At 39.7% G+C, this 20707-nt stretch overlaps 1 protein-coding gene across 16 annotated transcripts in view; it reads left to right on the top strand.

Moving 5' to 3' along the window:
* Positions 1–20707, top strand: part of NEIL3 (nei like DNA glycosylase 3) — an 84489-nt gene that overhangs the window by 2206 nt on the left and 61576 nt on the right. For 13 of the 16 annotated variants that reach the window (XM_038560492.1, XM_038560478.1, XM_038560487.1 and 10 more), the window contains exon 2: positions 8639–8733. Coding sequence is in view for 5 of the 16 variants with exons in the window: in XM_038560478.1 (XP_038416406.1) it covers positions 8730–8733 (4 nt within the window). In the remaining 11 variants the exon portion in view is untranslated. Of the gene's footprint in view, positions 1–1417; positions 1572–8638; positions 8734–20707 lie in introns of all 16 variants that reach the window. The other 3 variants (XM_038560495.1, XM_038560480.1, XM_038560489.1) reach the window with 1 other exon arrangement.

Here is a 20707-nt window from a genome sequence, read left to right as displayed (position 1 = left end):
CCAGGTAGTTAGAATTTTGCAACAATGGACAGAAATAGAAGAATGCATGAAATTTTATAGGTTCTCCAATTAATACTAGGAGGTAATTCAAGTCAGAGATGGGTGGGCATATGGAATGTCCATCCAAAGTGTTATTCATAGATACATAGAGATATATACATAGAAGGATAAGATATGCACAAAACTGAGAAAAATATCATCTCAATGATGAGTTACTTGAAAAGTTTGAAAAAACATGCAAACTAAATGAATGTTAGTTTGTAGCAGGATTGCCATAGTTAACAAAGCTAATGTAGAGTCACTAGAAGTCTGAAAAGTGTTATTCTGTGCTTGTGAGCCCTGCAAAGTTTCCTATGTGGGTGCGAAATACAGTTACCAAGTTGGGATGTCAAAATAAAGAAATAGGGTAAGATAATATCACGGTAATGCTGCATTTTTATCCATTCTGAAACAAGCGTTAGGGGAGAACTTGCGGGTTCTTAATGAAATTCAAGAACATTAAATCTGGAGCGTGGATTTGTAACATCTTTAGTGAGAGGTCAGTGGCTTTTCCCCTCTGAATTCCTAGTCTGTTGTACTCTGACCAACAGCTGATAGAGTTGGTGCGTGCATCCTATGTTCACACAGAACGAGCACATAAACACATAAACACACACGCTTCTTTACACACAGTTACTTCCTTTTTTTAAAAAGAAGATTTTATTTATTTATTTGAGAGACAGAACACATGCAGGGGGAGAAGCAGGCAGAGGGAGAGGGAGGCGCAGGCTCCCCACTGAGCAAAGGGTCCGATGCAGGTCTTGGTCCCAGGACCCTGAGGCGAAGGCAGATGCTTCACCGACTGAGCCACTCAGGTGCCCCACACCGTTGCTTCTTAATCAGATGGGAAAATTAAATTAATTCTCCATGGTGAAATCCACTCTGCTCTCCAAGTGGCTACCTTTCTCATACAAACCTAAGACCAAGTGGTTACTTCCAAGATTATGCAATACTGGGTATCAGCAGTCCTTGTCTGGATAATATTGAAATTTCATTTGTGACTCCAAATCATTTGAAAAAGCTCCTCATTCCAAACAAACTTAATAATTTAATCTAGTTCATTATTAGACTGAAAACCTGAAGGAATCAGTTAGGATATTTGGCAGCAAGTATCAGAGCACACAGTTAACAAAGGCTAAACCATAAAGCTGTGAAGCGTCACCACGTGGGAAGCCTGGAGGTACGTGGTTTGGAGGTGAGTCCAGCAACCCATCAGTGATCAAATTTTAGGTCAGCAGAACTATCAGTTGTTTGGTTTTTCCTTCATGGTCAGAAGATGACTGTCAAAGATCCAAAACACATCTACACATAACCAGGTTCCCAAGGAACAAAGTGGGAGCAGACATGTATATTCCTTCCTATATGTTTTCTTTTAAAGGAGGAGGAAAATCTCCCCCAGATGTCTCTCTGGACGTTCCCCCCTTCAGTTTCATCTTCTGGGACTCAGTCACATATTTACCCAGACAAATCACTAGTAAAGCGAGATGGAATGGCTGAGACAGGCTTTGACCTACCACATTTCATCCCTAGAGGTAGGTACAACATAAGCCAAACAAAATAAGAGTTCTGTTAACAGGAGTGAGGGAGAATGACTTTGAATAGGCAGTTTCCAGGGTCTACCTTCCTGGATAGCCTTGCTCTACAAATTCGTCTGAATTCTGACTAAAGAATATGCCAAAAAAGAAAAAAAAACAAAAAAAAGAGAAGATCTATACTTAAGAGTAGAGATGGGTCTGCAAGCATTTTTCTGTAAAGGGACAGATAGTAAATATTTTAGGCTTTGTGGGTCATATAGTCTCTGCCACATATGTTCCATCATTATTTTTATAAGCCTTTAAAAATGTAAAAAAAAGCATTCTTGGCTTGCAGGGCATATAAGAACAGGCCATGGACCAGATTTGACTTTAGTGTGCTGACCCCGGGATGGACATGTGATGTGTATGGTTTAATTGCCTTTCATTCAGTTATTTGACAAAACTTTACTGAGTGTTTAATATGGTCAGTCATCAATGAAGTTCTGAGGAGACAGCCATGAATGATAGAGAATAGCTATTAATAAAGTTCCTAATCTAGTAAGATGCCCAAAATAAACAAACCTCAAATTTAAACCCATCTTAATTTTCCCAAAGTGAAGATCCTTTAGAATATAAATTTTACATCGATAAACATCATCACAAAGTTAGTTGTGAACTGATTAATTAAACTGGGAAAATCACACTTCCTAAGCAATTACCCATATTTGAAGCATTTATGTCCAACCTACAAGGAATATATGAAAGATGCAAAGTAGGCGATGAGTGGCGTAATACACCACCCCAAAATATGCCACTATGGCATACTGATTATTTTGAACTGAAAGCACTCGAGAAGCAGCAAATGCAGGGAGAGGCTCTCTCTGAACTCCTTTATCTGCCTTAATACAGATCCTCCAAAAGGAACCAATTGTCATAAATCCCCCTCCTCGACGCATCATCAACCAGCAAAGACTTATTCTTGTCACAGGAGAGTGGCCTAGAAGTCACTTTGTCACAAACTATCACACCTCCCATCTGTTCTCCAACGGCCCGTTTATCTTTCCCAAAAACCACTTCTCCCCCAAGAGACCTGCCTCCCCTTCCCTTTCTCTCTTAGAATGATATTGAAGCCTGAATTCTAGACCATCTCAGAGGGTTCCTCATCATCCCTGGGCACCTCTCATGCATACCTGAGGTATACCTGTTAATCAGGTATTTGTTCTACTCTTGTTAATCTGCCTTTTATCACAGGGATCTCAGCTAAGAACTCCGAAGGGTAGAGGGAAAATTATTTTTCCTCCCCTCCACAGCCCAAACAGTATACAAATGTCCAAAAATACTGATTCAGTTGCTGGTCCTGGTGCTAAATTCCTACGAATTTCCTCTCTAAAAAAATACACACACACACACACACACACACATTTTCCTCTAAAAATACACACACACACACATATATATAGTGTGTGTATACACACACACACACACTAAGGGCTGATAGCTCAGATTTAGAAAGCATGGAATAGGTAATTTTAATTAATAGGTAATTTTAAGAACAGTGGTCATCAAAAGAAAAAAAATTCATATGCTGAATGTAATAGAACCCAAGATTGGCCACTGTAAGTAAATGTAATCCAATTCTTAATGTAAGATATTAACATCTTATTACTGAGATTTCAGTACTTTCAGAGGGATTTCTTAAAGACACTATGGAAAATAAACATCTTCTAGAAAAAAGAAAAAAAAAAGAAAACACTTAATCTGAGTCAGACTGACGGGGTCAGTGTTTGAAGAGCATTTCAGCCTGATTGGAGAAGTCTTTGCCAGTGTCACCCTAGAGTACCTGTTTGTATTTAAGAGACTTCCTCAATCCACTGCCTTGAGGCCATCAGAGGATCATTCCATTGCTTCTTGTTCTTTTCTTTCTTTTTCGTGTTGACTAAAGAGGAAAGAGGCACACTAAGCAGTGCTTCTAAGCAAAACAAAACAAAACAACAACAACAAAAAAATCACCAAGGCATTTCTGAAAAGAATAAAACTGTCCTTTGGAAAACGGCAATTGCATCTGGGAACTGCGTGTTCTATCTTTAAATGCAGTCAACAAAATTGTTGCTCTCTTCGAAATGGTTTGTTTGGGATGAGTGAGCTTGCTTTCTACCAGACAAAGCCCCCAGAGAAAGTTTCCATCACCATTTCCTTTCCTTGGACCTTAGAAATTCGAGCCTGTAGATAACACACTTGCCTAAGCAGCACAGAAATGTTCCTAACTTCATGGAACTTCTGAACAGTTGTGGGAAATCGGATCCTGCCAAAACTCCCTGGGGGGGAGGACCCAGAATGTTTACGGGCGCCCTAATCCTCTACAGACACACATTAAAAGTTTGTGGCAAGTTTCTCAATTGGCCTTCCTGGTGCTTTTGTGCTGAGGAGGTTCATGGCAGTTTTGTGAGTCTCAACATCATAAAACTGCTAGAGACAGTATATGAAGTATTCCTAATACAATCTTCTGCAAGTCCCGTGACTTGGTAGGTCAGCTCTAAAACCCTGCCCAGCTTTAATGATTCCCAGGTAGAAGCAGCCTACAGGGATTGAAAAGATCATGGCTCTCCAGCCCAAGGGGAGGATCTCAGTCTCAGCACTGCCACTTTATCATCCCCATGACCTTGTCGAATATTCCTTAATTAACCTGTCTGATCCTTCCTTTCCCCATCTGTCTAATGGGGATAATGCCATGAGCATCAGACGTGATACTGCTTTCATCCATGCTCTCATGTGGTGCATATTTGTTGGAGTCACGCGTTATGTGTCAGGCTCTGAGCTAGGGGCTGGGAACACTGCAGGAAGGAGCCAGGGAGCCATGGTCCTGCCTTGGGAAAGCAGAAACGCCTGGAAACCTAAAGCATGCTCCTTACTGTCGTAAGAAGAAGGATGTGTGCTGTCGCAGGTGTATAGCAATGACCGATTCTGTTTCCAGTAATAAATATCAAAAACCAGTACTCAACATTGAGCTGATGAAGAGAAAAGCGCATATACACACCGGATGAGAGTTTTTCTTTAATATCTGAGGTCCCTCGGATAAAGCACATCTCTAGGAGGTGGGAGAGAAGTTAGCTTGGCTCCTCCCGCCAGGTCTGATGAGTCCTTTTCGGTTTGGGCTGCTGACAGCAGTGGAAAGCCACAGCTAAGACACTGGTCTTATTGGCAGTGATGTTTGAATATGATTTAAAAAGCCAGATGAAGAATTTCAGCTATACATCAAGGGAGACCGCTGTTGGGTATATTAAAAAAAAAAATACCTCAGGGAGATTTAACAAAATGTAATAATCATATACCATATATGTCTTTTTCTAAGTATTTCTACCAAAAATAAAAGGGTGCTATTCAACTCCTAAGGCAGTGTGGAGTCGAGACATTTTTAAGTCCTCATTTAAATCTCAGAAATTTTTTTTAAAAAAATAAGTGTATAATACAGAATCTAAAATCAACGCTAAACTTTAGGTTGTAAAAACTGCTATAGAATTTCAGAATTAAATTTGATCTTTTCTTCATTTTAAAGATATTATTTATTTATTCATGAGAGATACAGAGAGAGGCAGAGACACAGGCAGAGGGAGAAGCAGGCTCCACGCAGGGAGCCTGATGTGGGACTCGATCCCAGGCCCCCGAGGATCACGGCCTGAGCTGAAGGCAGGCGCTCAACCCCTGAGGCACCCGAGCATCCCAGAATCAAATTTGACCTTAAAGATAGCTCTTAGATCAGGAAAGAACAGAGAAGTGAAATTTTTGTGTAAGTTCACACAGCTTTTGCATGACGAATTTGGGATCTGAACATGAACACGTGTTAATCTATGTGCTCTTTCTCCAAAAGATTGTCCTTTAGTTTATAAATAAGTATCATAATATAGAAAAGAATATAATGATAGCAAACACAATGAAAGAAATGACTGAAGAGTGTTGTCGTTCATGAGGAATAACAATGAAACACTACTTTGTTTTCATAACAATCTTCCTTCGTTCATTTGCTGAGTGATTCAGCACTTTTTTCCAAAGAACTACTCAGTAGTCATCTCCATATGTACAGAGATAAAGAAGGCACACCTCTACCTTTTTAGGATCATCCAGTGTGGAAGGAGACAGGCCCACAATCAGGCCATATATAAGGACTTTCAATACCGTTAAAGGCAGATTTGAAGTCTGAAAAGAAGCAAAACCCATGAATCATGCTCTGCTTTCTTCTGGAAAAAGGCCAGAATGGGATGAGCTGGGGAACCACACAGAACTGGTGAAGCTGGATTTGTTGGGCATGTCTAGGTAGGACAGCAAAGTCCCTCAGCAACTTGAATGCAGATGAAAGGTGGTGAGTGATTGGTACATATCCTCCCCGGGGGGCTGACCCGAGTTCATCTCATTAGCTTTACCAAGACAAGAGCTACTCCATTCCTTGCCCCTCACTCTGTCCCCCTCATTTTACATGGTTGAATTTTTTAAAATCTATTTGCAGCATTATGGTGGGTTTTTATTTTACTATCGAAAACTATTAATTGTGTTTATATTATCCCATGCGCTCCCTTCATTGAATCCTTTCAACTCTATGAAGTGGAGAATTTTTCTCCTCTCCTAGAGGCTTTAGAGACATTAAATAATTAGCCTGAAGTCACGAGGCTCCTTGGTGAGTATGGCCAGATTTCAAACCTAGGGAGTCGGACTCCAGAGGGTCTATCGGTATAATTCAGAGGTTGCGAACCAAGGCCCAGAGACCAAATCCCATCAACTGCCTGTTTCTGTACAGCCCACAAGCTGAGAATGGCTTTTATATTTTCAAGTGGTTGGAAGTACTACCCTTAACTGCTCTCAAACGCTAGTTGGAAATTAGCTTTTAGTGCCGACTTAATAACGTTTCTTAATGAATTCAACACAAAATTACAAGGTAAAAGAGGGCTTATGTGCAAAACTTATACTACGGTAAAGGCATTTCTATGACAACTAATGTTGTTTGAAACACAGTAGTGTAAAGTTCCTTTATACATGTCATGTACTATTTAAAGTTAAAACAAAAAAACAAGATCTCCATTCCCACACAAATTTGCAGTAGCTCTATTTTCCAAGTTCGAACCATGTTATTTCCAGCAGCGCTTTTCAGACCTTAATCAAAATGCAAGGGGCAAAAAAAACTCTTCATATTTCAAAATTCAATTAACTGTGCAGTTGAGGAGCTTCCACCTCATCTTCCCTTGAAAGTTACTAATATGCCATATAATGACATGCTAAAATCAAATATCAAGAGGAAAATATAATAGAATTCTATATGCCTCCCAGCTGATAAATATGCTCAATTAAAATCATATGCTCCTAAATTGACATTGGTGTTTGGCAATACCTATCTGTGTGAAAAGAGAAAAGATAGCTTCGAAGATGAAATACTTCAAGTTTAATTATGGATCAAGTTTAAGGATGAATCTGCAATTGATTTTGATGATAGCAAAAACTAAGTTTGAACCTCAATTAAACAAAATGTTATCTCCCCCAAAAGAGGATTCCATTCTTCTCATTAGTAGACCTATGTTTTTAAAAAAACAAACTTAATTATCATTATTACATTTTGAATTTTATCAATACAAGAATTGGTGGACATTTGTTTTCTCTCGTCATATAAATATACCTACGTACTGTCCTCAATTTTGCTTCATGTCCTGCAAAATCTAAAATATTTACTATCTGAACCTTTACAGAGAAAGATCACTAACACCCATTTGAATGTCAATAAATGTTTATTTCGTACAATTTCTCTTCCAAGGTTGTGTGCTAAATATTTTTACCTTAGATGGTAATTTCCAGTCTCATTTCAATTGTCTCCAAAAGCTTTAGGTAAAAATTGCAGGGTATAAAATTTTTTTTCTTTATGAACTGTCTTTCTAAGACCCTTTTGTTGTTGTTGACCAAGATGTTCGCATCCTCTGCCATGCATCACCTCTAGAGATTCTTGGTACGTTCACATTAGCCACTCATTGTTCATTGTCCTCATCGCCACCAGAGCCTTTCTTGGACTCTCACATTTCCCTTCTCTTTTCCTGACTCCATGACACAACCTACTTTTGGGTGCCTAATCCTCAAGTCTGTACCATTCTGTGTGGGCAGGGTTTGGGATCCCCAGAGAGGTAGAGTCCTGGCTTTCCCTAACTGCTATGCTGTCCAAAGGAAGCTCTCAGGCTGTGTGAGTGAACCCATCAGTGTCCTACCATATTTTCTTCCAGACCTGAGAAATAGCTCTTCATGAGTGGGCGAGCTGTGAACAACTAGCTGGGAGGCTTTATTTTTTTAGGAGATATTAAAAGGAGGCTCAAAGAATCAAAATGTGAAGGGAAAGGGAAATGTAATTGACGTTAAGTGTTTAAAGGTAGTAGAATGAAAGGAAGTAAATGTGTTTATATTGATGGAAAAATAATGCAAAAACAAATAAGCTTAAATCACAAAAGAAATTGATGTAAAATAGAAAAATAAACCTTCCCAATGTCAGTGCAAGAATTTCCAAAATTGTGAAGTAATGGATTGTCTTTACTTGCCTGTTGTTTTTTTTTAAGATTTATTTATTTATTTATTTATTTATTTATTTATTTATTTATGAAAGAGAGTGCACATGCATGAGTGTGCACATGTCACAGTGGGTAGTGGGAAGGGGCAGAGGGAGAAGGAGAGGCTCTCAAGCAGACTCCCCACTGAGTGTGGAGCCTGACACTGGGCTTGATCTCACATTGAGATCACAATCTGAGCCAAAATCAAGAATTGCTGCTTAAATTGACTGAGCCACCCAGGCACCCCGGCTTTTCCTGCCTCTTTTGTTTCATAGACTATCTTCTCTGCACCCCCCCACCAGTATATGAATTACATATGTGTTGAGTGATAATAAAGCATGTGATATAATGTAATTTCCAATGATATGCTTTATTAATTGCATTCCCGCGACCAGAATCCATGGTAAATGGAACAGTCCTGCTTTACCACAAAATATCTTAAAAACCCATGGTCATCAGACATATATATATATACCCAACTTAAGTCCCTTCTTTCTTGTCCTTTTTTGATATCAACAGGTTTCTTCACCCAACCTGGGTCTCCAGCACTGCCTCCTGCATCCAAGTCAGGTGTGCTCTTCTGGATCCTTCTCTGACCTATCATTTTGACATGGGTGAGTTGCAACATCTCAGGCTACCTTGTTCAGGATATACTCAGTTCTTCTTGTGGATAATTCTAATGCTTGCTGGTTTTCTTTCAAATGGGTAAAAATTGTTTCATGATCATATGATTTTAAAATATGCAAAGAACATGAAGTTTAATTTCCATGTATATTACAGACAGCTGTTGCTACTTTACTTTTCCTTTACATTTACTCTTGTTTTCTTTTTTCTTTTTCTCTCATGCAAGACTCTTTTCCTCCACATGGTCCATTTATTTCAAAAGTACAGTTAGATCTGCTTTTAGATTTTATTTTAGTCTCTGTTCGGTTATATTGCATAGCTGATCATTTTTTTCCTACTAAATGTGTAATTGTAGGAAAGGATGGATGGCAAAATAGTGCACTATTAAATAACTGTCCTTGTCATCAGTGCCTGAATATCAAGACAGTAGGAGACTGTTGGAAAATGCTTTGCAAAACTATGAACATGTTGTGTATCTCAAGTTGCCAGGTGGGAAATGTGGGTTAAAAGCCAGAGTGTGTCAGATAAGAAACTGGAGAGGAGTAATCTTTAGTGTTTAATAGAAGTCCTTTCCATTGCTAAGAACAGTTAGAAGGAAGAGCACCCCTAGAACTAAATTCTGTAAAGGACACATACAGAAAAGATCTTCAAGATGCCTTGAAGTTACAATGAAGTTTAAAATCATTACAGATTATTAGAAGTAAAGAAAGCCATGGCACCTGTGAACCAGAAGGCACAATTAGACTCAGTAGCGGTCACAATCTGCAAACGTTCAGGTTCTTACGGAATCATTATTGAGTCGAGCTGGAGCATCAAGCTTGAACAAGTATAGACTTTGAGAAAAACAAACACGCTACAGAAAAGCCATCTGCAATCATGAAATACCGAGGGGAGATGAAGGATTCTGAAACATACTTGGGAAATAAATGGGCAGCCCGTGGTCCTCCAGAAATAATGCCAGATGATGAGGCTGATGTGAAGGAGTATGGAAATCTCAAAAGCCCTTGAACAACAGGAAAAAAAGCACACGTCAAATAGCGCGTCACAGTGGAAATTGCTACTAGAAAAAAAAGAAGCATTATGAGCAAGGATAGACCATTAGAAGATCTATTGTTATGATGGAGAACTTGCTTGTAGAGGAAGCGAGCAGAATACAGATGTAAATATGTATGAGGAAATAAACCACATTAAACCGGAATACAGTGCAATTTTAGTTCCACTAAAGAACATAGTATACGATACACCTGGAAGGAAATAATATACCTTCATCCCGAATCCTGATGCTTTTCTTTTTCTTTTTTTTTCTTTTTTTCTTTTTCTTTTTTTAAGATTTTATTTATCTTTTCATGAGAGACACAGAGAGAGAGGCAGAGACACAAGCAGGCTCCATGCAGGGAGCCCGATGCGGGATTCGATCCTAGGACCCCGGGATCGCGCCCTGAGCCAAGGCAGACACTCAACCGCTGAGCCACCAGGTGCCCACATCCTGATGCTTTATAAGTAGCTTCTCTGGCCTTGGGAAAGCATCTGTTCTTGCTCGTGCACGGCAGCCACGCATGTCACTGACAGGTGCGGTCCTTTAGGTTAAACTGAAGTCACCAATGTGCGTTGGGTTTTGTGACCTCTCAGTGAAGTGTCATGACACTTCTCAAAGGACAATAGACCGTAGTTGAAAGATAGCTAAGTATGAACCCCCCATTGATGTTCAGTTTTGCTCTTTCACCAGCGTATAGGACTTTGGACAACTAAATCTAAACTTTTTCACCATCTCCGCTTCCCATATGACATCTGTGCACTCATCATTCCTTCAGCGGGCTGCCCTAGGAAGGCACTAGACCGCCCCTTCCTGCCGTCCCCAGAACTGCTAAGTCTTAGCCCTGTCTTTTTCCTGCAAGTCCTGAAGTTTCCGGCAAACCTTGAACTCAGCGATGTCCTCATGGGGTTCCATGATCAAGGAAATGGGACCCCACCAATGAGCATGTGAAGCAAATCGGTTCATGATGCAGCAACGGAGCTAAGGAGTGGTGGGGTCCCTTTCCCATCAGGTGCCTTCGGGGAACATGCACAGCTCAGAAAGCTCTAGCTCTGGGGGGCTGATGGCAGTGGCCGCTACCGCTGGTCATCAGACAGAAGCTGAGTGGGAGCGAAGCCCCCAGCACACATTAAGCACTGGCCAGTGCCAGGCCCCCCGGGGACACTCAGAAACACATGATGGTGATCATGACCTTGACAAAGGGGACTGGGCCCCGCAATCCGTGCCCGGAGCCCTTGGCCAAGAGCCGTGGTCCCTAGACCCGGGAGCCTGCTGCCCCCAGGGCACGCACCAGGTCACAGGGCACTGATGGCTGAAGGCTGGGGCTTCGGGAGGACAGGAAGGGCCTGCTTTGTGACCCAAATAAAATGCCCACAGTCTGTCACGAGACCTCATTTTCAATTTCTGCCCTCAAAACTTATTTGCATTTTTTTTCTTTCTCGTAAATGTTCTTTCTTAGGGATACTAAGTGTCCCCAAGGAGGGGGGCATGGTTTTGGGGGTTATTTGCCTCAGGAAGCCCCAGAGTTCAGGAATATAGCTTAGAAGTTGCTTTACCTAACTACCGAGGTAAGGCCAAGAGCCTCTTTAATTTCAAATAAGGTATCGATCAGGAGAAAGAGGGAGGAGGGCTAGGTAAGTCTTGGATGAGCAGAATGGAGAAATGCTTCTCTGTGTCTCGTCAAATTTCTGTACAACAGGCAGAAGCTGCTCAGCATTCGCCACTACCTAGTCTCCCCTTCCCCCAACCAGAAATGGGACTCCAGCTTGGTTGGAGCTGATGATCAAGGTTCTCCGTTTACTTTATAAATATCTTCCCTTCTCCAAGGAATGTGCAGCTGGGGAAAGCTGTGTTACCCAGTTCTGGCCGGTAAGATACTGGAGGCAGATTTACCTGGAGAAAGCACACTCCTTCTCAACAGAGGACAAAGCTTTATGGGAAAGGCTTCTGGATCTTTCCCTTTCTTCTTGTGTGGAGTACAGGTGTGACGCCTGGAGGAGCAGCATCTTGCAAACATGAATGCAAAGGCCACACACTGAAGAAGGCGGAGAAGAAAAAACCGAGTCCTTGATGACCTTGCAGAGCTCCGGCTTTTGCAGTCCTGGGACTACCTGTCTCTGTACCATCGGGTACATCAGGCAAAGGAGCCCTTTCTGTGTGTCAGCCACTCGTTTCCAGGTTTTCAGCAGCTCAGAGCCAAACAAGGTATCATGCAGAGCATGCCTGATTGCTGGAATTGGTTTAAAGTCTAAAACACACAAGGCTTGGAGCCTAATTGTCGTGGATAAGCTCTAATGGGGGCTTTTTGTCGCGACTCTGGTAACAGCAGACTTCCTAGGTGGAAAAAGATGAAGCTCAAGGACTCCAGGAATCAGCCCTTATTCCTCCCCCAGGTGACGCTCTCAGAGTCCCAAATCCGCCTAAAGCATTAGGGGTTGCCCTCTCGTGCAGTTTGCCTTGGCTTTTAAAGCCGAAAGGAGTTTGCCTGGTGATCTGAGACACCAGGGGTGGCAAATGAAGAGGCATTTGTCTCAGGGGCTGGGCAGTGCTGAGACTCAGTTCCTCCCTAGGGTACTAAGTCCCTAGGGGTACTGAGACCCAAGCCTTCCAAGAGACTACATTTTCTGCAATTCCAACCCTATTTGACCAAGCCTGAATCCTGCCTCATCTACTCATCTTGCCTGGACTTTGTTTCTAGAAGAGTCTGCGTTGACTGCCTGCATTTCCAACTAGTTTCAATTCTGTCAGTTTCGTGCCCCACTTGGCTGCTTGGTCTCCTCACCGTCCTGTGTCACGATGGTTTATCTTTCTGTTCGCTTCCTCATTAAGTAGGTCCACTGTCCTTGTACCCGTATCCTTAATTTCCCTCTGTCTTATTCAGCTGGATGAGAAGCACAGTTGGGCCAAGGCAACACACATCTCCTAGCTGGAAAATATGATAAAAGGGCAAATTAAGAGCTTTGTGTTTTGTCTTTCTTTCTTTCTTTCTTTCTTTCTTTCTTTCTTTCTTTCTTTCTTTCTTTCTTCTTTCTTCTTCTTCTTCTTCTTCTTCTTCTTCTTCTTCTTCTTCTTCTTCTTCTTCCTTTTAATTAGGCAGACTTTCTGCAAACTATAAAATAATCACAAGGCTTAATGCTGAAGAATCCAAAATAGCATTTCCAAAGTGTATTTCTTAGAACACTTTGCAGCGGTCAGATCGATTTGGGAATCAGCATTCCATGGCGAGTAATTGAGACTCTTGGAAGTCCTCACAAAAAAAACTACTTTTACCTTTCTTTGTTTAACCTAAGGTTTCCAAAACCTTCATTTTGCTAGGTATACTTTTTTCAAATAACATCATGTGGGACAGAGTTTGAGAACTGCTAACCTAACAAGTGAAGTTAAACTTTTAAAATAACTAAGGGGGAGAATGTCCATTGATTGCATGCAAGAGTCAAGATGACTTGACAGTACAGTTGACCTTTGCACAACTTGGGGGTTAGGGGCACCCACACCCCCTACGCAGTTGAAAATCTGTGCACATCTTCTGACTCCCCCACAACTTAACTACTGATAGTCTACTGTTGAGCAAAAACCTTACCAATACCATAAATAGTTGATTAACACATATTTTATACATTCTATGTATTATATGCCATATTCCTAAGGTAGGTTAAAGAAACTATTATAAAGAAAATCATAAGGAAGAGAAAATACCTTTCTAGTACTTTTATCAAAAAAAAATAATCTGCGTATAAGTAAGACCTGCACGTTCAAACCCGTATTGTTCAAGGGTCAAGAGATATTTTTAAATGGATGTAAAAAGAATATCATGAGCAGCACAGATTTGAAAGCCTTGAGTAGAAATGTTAGGAAGTTAGAGATCCCTCAGGTAATGCAGGAATCATAGCGTGGGGGCATTGATGTTTTCAGGCCAGAAGTGGACGAAAGGAGTTTACTACGGCTTTAAGTTTGTGCTCTTAATTCTATTACAGAAAATATTTTAAGGCTCCATTTTTCAACCTTCCTTAATTCGCGGACACAATCAGTTATAGTTATCGAGTTGGAAGGGTCCTGAGAAATCTCCTCGTCCCAATGCTCTGATTGTGTAGATGGTGAAGCCAGGATCCCAAAGCACGGTGATTTGTCCCGTACTAGGAATACACTGATAGCTGAGCTAAAACCAAAACCATTTTTCCTCATTTTATGTCAAGGCCTGGTCACCAGACAGACAACCAGTCAGTAGATTCTCCAAGCTCAGAATCCCTCCTCTGCAAATGCAGTTCACTGCGTGTCCGGGCTTCCACTTGGGCCCCTCGTGTCACCTCTGGGGGCCTCAAGAAAAGGGACAGACACAGACAGAATGATGCTCATGCTGCTTGCTGTCTGTAATAAAGTCATTTGTCTCTGATCCAGGAGTCTCACATCTTCTGCCAGAGTCTATGAAATAGTAATAGGTTAATTTATTAGCTTGTAAGTAGGGGAAAAATTAAATGCCAGGCCTGCTATCAGCCCTCTAGTCAATGCTGGGAATTATTACCTCCTCTTCTATTCTAAGTGAAACCATCTGTAGGATTTGCATTCTTTCTTCCTTTCTTTCTTAAATGTGTGCTAAAATTCACCATGAGCGCCCTCTGACACCCAAGTTTTAGTTGTGGGGAGATTTTGATGATAAATTCAACTCCATTATTATGAGGCTACTCAGATTTTCTATCATGTCAGTTTTGAAACGTGATTTTCAAGGAATTTGTCCATTTCAGCTAAATTGTCATACACATTGTCATAAAATTGTCCCAAATTTTCCCTTCTTATTCCTCTAATATCTATGGTATTAAAAAACAAACAAACAAACACCTCTCGTTTATTCCTGAGAATAGCAGATTTGGTTTTCTTTTAACTTTTTTTTTTTTTTGTCCTTATCAATCTAGCTAGAAGGATGGATTGATGGATTTTATTCATCTTTTCAGATGCTTTTGGTTTTGATAATTTTCTACATTGTTCATTTTTTATTTCTTGATTTATACTCATATTTATTATTTTTGTCCTTTTGCATACTTGGGCTTAAATTGCTTGTCTTTTTTTAGCTTCTTAAAGTGGGAAGTTAGACCTTAAATCTTTTTTTTTTTAATCTTCAAAAACTTGTTCCTTTTCTAATTTAAGAATCTTCTTGTAAGTACTACTTTAGCAGCATCCTACAAATGCTCAGAGGCTATATTTTCATTATAACTTTAGTCAAATTAAGTTTTCATTTCCTTTGTGATTTTTTAAATCTTTGATCTCTTTGACATTTAGGAGGGAGCTCTTTAATTTTCAAATGTTGGGCTTATCGAGATATTTTATGCTATTGATGTCTAATTTAAAGTCTATCATTATCCATTAATACACTTTTAAAATCAAGCCTTTAAATTTATTTAATAAGTTTCATTTCCCAGGGGCAGCTGGGTGGCTCAGTCAAACATCTGTTTTCAGCTCAGGTCATGATCCTGGGGTCCTGAGATTGAGCTCTGAGTCAGGCTCCCTGCTCAGCGGGGAGCCTGCTTCTCCCTCTCCCTCTGCCTATTGCTCCCCCTGCTTTTGCTCTTTTTCTCTCTGTGTCAAATAAATAAATAAAATCTTTTAAAAAATGTTTCATTTCCCAACATATGGTTTATTTTGGCGATTTTACTATCTGCTCTTGATAAGGGATGATAAAATCTCCATTGGGCTTGTCTACTTAATCCTGTTAGTTCTATCAGTGTTTGCTTTGGGTTTTTAGTACCAACATAACTTATCCTTCAGGTTTCAACTCTCAGGGCCACTATATGAAGAATGATGATGGCTTTGCTTTTGACTTTATGTCCAGTATTGCCAACCTAGCACACCTCCCTAGCCTTTCTGCGTGTATGAGTAATTGGGTGGTTGGTGGTGTTGTTTTGGAGTACTGTGGGGGAATGAACTTGAGCAACAAGCTCTCAGGATGTCATTAGTCTTTGAGAACATCAGTTCCATGTACTAAAGCTATATTGAACAAAATCCACTTCTAATCAAGCCAAATAAGGATGGGAAGGCATGGCATACAAAATAACAATCAGAATGTCATAGGCATCACGAAACCAGAATGGATACTGGTAAATATCTTGAAGGAACATGTGCCAGAACATGCTGCTTGCCTACCCAATATCCATCCTCTCCTTCATTTTTACCAAAAGGGTCCCTCACTTACTTTTTATTGGCAATACAGCCAAAAAAAAGAGAAGAGAAGGGAAGGGAAGGGAAGGGAAGGGAAGGGAAGGGAAGGGAAGGGAAGGGAAGGGAAGGGAAGGGAAGGGAAGGGGAAGAGAGTAAAGTATAAAAAAAAAAAAAGAAAAGAAAAAGTATCCACAGCATTTTTCAGACTGTATTATGGCAAAGACTGATCATGTGACATGGTTTAGTCAATGAAATAAGCTGAAACCTACCAGGAATTTCTATGTAGTTTTGCTTTCCTGCCATACAAGTCAGCCCTTCCTCCTCATAGCTTTCTTATTCTTCCTGCCTGGAGTACAGAGGGAGATTCTATAGAGAATGCCATCTTGGAACTATGAGGTAACCAGGAGTTTGAAGGAGCAGAAAGACAAAAGCCAGGATGTTAATAATATGATGCCACAACACCAACCTCACCTACCTATGTCCAGACTTAATATATGAGAAAAAGAAACCCCTATTTAATGAAGCTACCATTACTGTGTTTCCCTTTTCTAATACCAAAAGAGAAAGTCTTAAGAAACCCATGCATCTATCAGAGGCCAAATTCACACTTCTGCTGGAGAGTTATACTTTTACATTTTTTACTCTTCTAGAAAAATTTCTATAAAGAAAAATCCTAAAACTTTCTATAGTATCATGCAAGAACTCTGTACAGGCTTTCCCCCATTATGCATCCTTTTCATAATCAGAAATCCTCCAAGTAGTGTTTCTCTCTCTTTGAAATATCACTCTTTTTTTTCTAAAATGAAGCAGTAAGTCCAAGCAACACTGAGGAAGATTATTGAATACCCTTCTATAAAACAATTCAACTTCATACACAGTTTGAAAGAACACTCTAAGGTGAAATTTGTACAAAGGTATTTTCTTATCTGGAATTCTTACAAATATTTCTGTACCTTGCTTGGTCTTTTCTGAGTTGATGTCATGCTTACTCCTTCCCTTCTGGGGACTTTTGAATTCCTGACGTGCAGTGCTAATCCATCCCTTTCACGTTAGCACTCAAACTCTGAAGCAAGTCCTGACATGCGTGTGCTGAGGAATTAATCACACCATTGATAATCAAGCTGTCACATAAATGTCTGCTGAAGCAAACCTCCACATCGAAAGTAGACCATAATTCCAGTCGGCATTTAGGAGATGGCTCTGGATGCCTTAGTTAACACATGAAGAGAATGCAGAGTTTCTCAACTTGGCTAATCTAAAATAGAATATTTTGTAAAGGTGGATACTTATCCCTAAAAGATTATGAAACATGTACATGTGCATGCACATGCAAATGTGTAAGTGCACGGGCAGGTGTATACACACACACACACACACACACACACACACATACCTACCTACCTTAGCATTTTCCAGTTGCTTCATAAGTGAAAACAGAGGGACAGAAAAATCTCAGGTGTCAGTATTTAGCAAGTAAGCAAATTCCAGATTTTTAAATGTCTAATTGCTTTGAGTCTGATAAACCTTTCAAGTCCAAGAGATTAATAATGGAAAATAGAGCCTGTTGTGACTTAATCACTAGCTCAGATTGGGTCTAAGCCAACAATAATTAGATGAGAAATGCCGAAGAATCCTTCTTCAGGCTTAACAGATAAACTCTGAACCCCATCTGCGCAAAGTGAACAATATCAAAATATTGTACTTGGTTTTTCTTAACGGGTTTTGAGACATCTACAAATAAGCCGAGTTTTTCTGTTGACTTTGGTAGCTGATTAAAATTATGTGCTAAAAGTTAGGGCAAGAAGTGGTCCTGTATTTGGCTGCTGAAATGGACCCCTCTGTTCTGTTAGGAATATGAATCCATTTTACTGTATTCTAACTACTGTGTTCTCATTAAGACACCAAATACAGTGGATTGGACTCAGGCACCTCCTGAGATTTCTACTTGTTTTATCACATAGGTGGAGATGGATATGCACACGGCTGACAAGTTATCTCCCAGGTATAGAAATAAATGTGATTGAGGAGGATAGAGCATACCCAACTGTCTTTAGCAGTGCCCTATATTTATATCTGACCTTTAGCTAATGATATAACCTGCTTCTATATGGTCTGTCAAACTCAGGATTGCAGGATTGAGAATTTTTGCTCAGACTTTGCACATCTTTGATTGCTTCATGCTAGCGAGGTCCATCTGTTGCTGTCATTCTACAGCTCTCAATTTCAGCATTGCCCAAACTTCACATCATGCCTCGACACAACCCAGGCAAGTTTGGGACATCCGCAGAGTAGATGACAAGGCGTAATGGCATAATGGCAGCATTTCTGTTTTAAACTCCAGGTTCATTCTCAGGCTTAAGGCTGTCCCATTTGTCTCTCTGTAGTGGCCAGAAGGATTTAGCTTCATATCTGCTCTTCTTGTCAGCTGCCATCTCCTACTCTGGCCTTTGCTTCCACTTCTCCAAATGTCTTGCTGGCTGTACAAACACGGCCACAGGTCATTAATGTCTTCAGAGTTTCCAGTTCCTCATTATGTAAAACGAGCAACCATTAAAAATAATAATGAATCTGCAAATAAAAAAGATTTCAAGCCTCTTATATAATCTTGGTCCTTGGTCTACAATGACTGAAACCATGCCCAACCCTAAAAGCTAGTAAGATTTGGGGGTACCTGGGGGTGGCTCAGTCAGTCAAGTGTCTGCCTCCAGTTTAAGTCATAATCCTGGAGTCCTGGGATTGAGACCTCTGTCAGTCTCCCTGCTCTGAGGAGAGTCTACTTCTCCCTCTGCCCTTCCCCCTGCTCATGTTCTCTTGCTCTCTCTTTCCCAAATAAATAAATAAATTTAATTGAAAAAAATATTTAAAAGCCAGTAAGATTTCTGTTTGTCAGCTCTTGTTTCTTAAGGGGAGCTCCTCACAAACCTCATCCCCCACATTCTGACCCAGTCAAGGCAGATAATAATCGCCCCTTTACCTTCCCTTTAGTGGGAATCCTGCATGTTTAAAGGATTACCTTGATGCATCTTCTCACTGGAACAAAAATGGTTCCCACCAGAATTCTAATGTTTATAGTAACTGCCTTCTGGGACCTGAACCCTTTTTGTCTTTCAGTTTGACGAATAAAACAGTTTATGTTGACATAGTTATTTCAATTCTTTGCATGAATAATCTGACAGGAATTGTGAGGGAAATGATCTTCAAGGAATGGTTGGTGGCCAAAATGACAATGCCACATGAAACAAATATACATCAGTGTTAATGTTCCTAATTCTTTCCAAAACTGCCAAATACTACGAATTTCAAAATTCTTCTGTGAAGCTTTAAAGCTCACTTATCGTGATGAATTGCAGAAAATATTTAACCAAGTAAATTAGCTTCCTCAGGAAAATGGCCATAACACAGCTTTGGTATCCCTCCTTTCTTTCCTTGCTAACTAAACATCTCAGAGTTATTTGAAATAGGGTCTTTTAAAGATTGGTAAGTAGAAGTTTAAAAGGCAGATGATTTTATCTTATGAAAGCTCTTCCAGAAAAAACAAAGATGGCATGAGTCACATCATAAGCTTAATATCTTGGCATAAAAATTGGTAAGGGTAATAATATAAAGGAGAAAGGGGAGTAAATAGTTTTAGTTCACTTCTGAACCCAGATGAGAAAAATATGAAATAAAACAGTAGCTAAATAAATTCATAATCGGTTAAGAATGACACAGCATGAATTGGTAGGGATTATCTTAGGGATGGTACAATGGTTTACTGATCAAAATTCTATCAATGTAGTTCATCATAATAATGGACTAAATGAGAAAAATGAATGATCTCAGTAGATACAGAAAGCATTTAATAAGTTTCACAGCTATGTACTGATAAAACAGAAGAAAGGCTAAGAAAACTGAGAACAAATATGATGTCTTTAACTTGATAAAAGTATTTACTTAAAAGGCTCAGCTAGATAGTACTTACTGAAGAAATTTGGAATTCACCAAAGCAAAGATATCTCTTATCACTACTAGTATTCAATATAACACTGAAGGCTCCAGCCAACATAATAAGACAAGGAAAATAATTAGGAATGATAAGAATTGGAAAGGAAGAGATAAAACTGTCATTATTTGGAAATGATAAGATTATCTACATAGAAAACCCAACAGAATGGACAAATTAGGATATCTAATAAGAGAGTTAGGTGAATTGCCACATACAAAACCAACTTCAAAGATTAATAGCATTTTTCTACTTGTCTCAAAATATTGGTTCCCCTGAAAGTTGATGAATAAAACTTAACAAAAAATAATTTAATCTTTAAAAAGCAAGCCAACTCATCCTAATGAGCCTAGCATGACCCCAATATTTATTTATGAATCATGATTATGTAGTTTATATACAAAGTAGTGTATATACCATGAGCAAGATTACCTTGGATTCAAATCTTGGTTCTGTTACTGCTTGTGTGAACTTAGGCAAGTTACATAACCTCTCTGCCTCACTCTTCTTGTCTGTAAAACGAGAATAGTAAAAATAATAGCAATAGCAACACTTACCACTTAGGATGTTATGAGGATTAAGTAAACCCATACTTGGAAAGAATTTATAGTACCTAGCATAAAGTTAGTGCCTCCTAAAAATTAGCTATTCTTTTAATCATAGAACTAATGTATTAATACATTAGATATGATTTGCCTAAACATAAACATGTTAAAGTAAAATTTTAAAAATAAGCATACAGAGAAGTGCTAACATTTTCCAATTGGATATATACATTTCACATTGGAGTCTAGTACCTTAT

Source organism: Canis lupus, chromosome 16 (assembly GCF_011100685.1).
Source record: "Canis lupus familiaris isolate Mischka breed German Shepherd chromosome 16, alternate assembly UU_Cfam_GSD_1.0, whole genome shotgun sequence".
NCBI classification, from domain to species: domain Eukaryota; kingdom Metazoa; phylum Chordata; class Mammalia; order Carnivora; family Canidae; genus Canis; species Canis lupus.
This window is presented reverse-complemented; position numbering and strand designations above follow the sequence as displayed.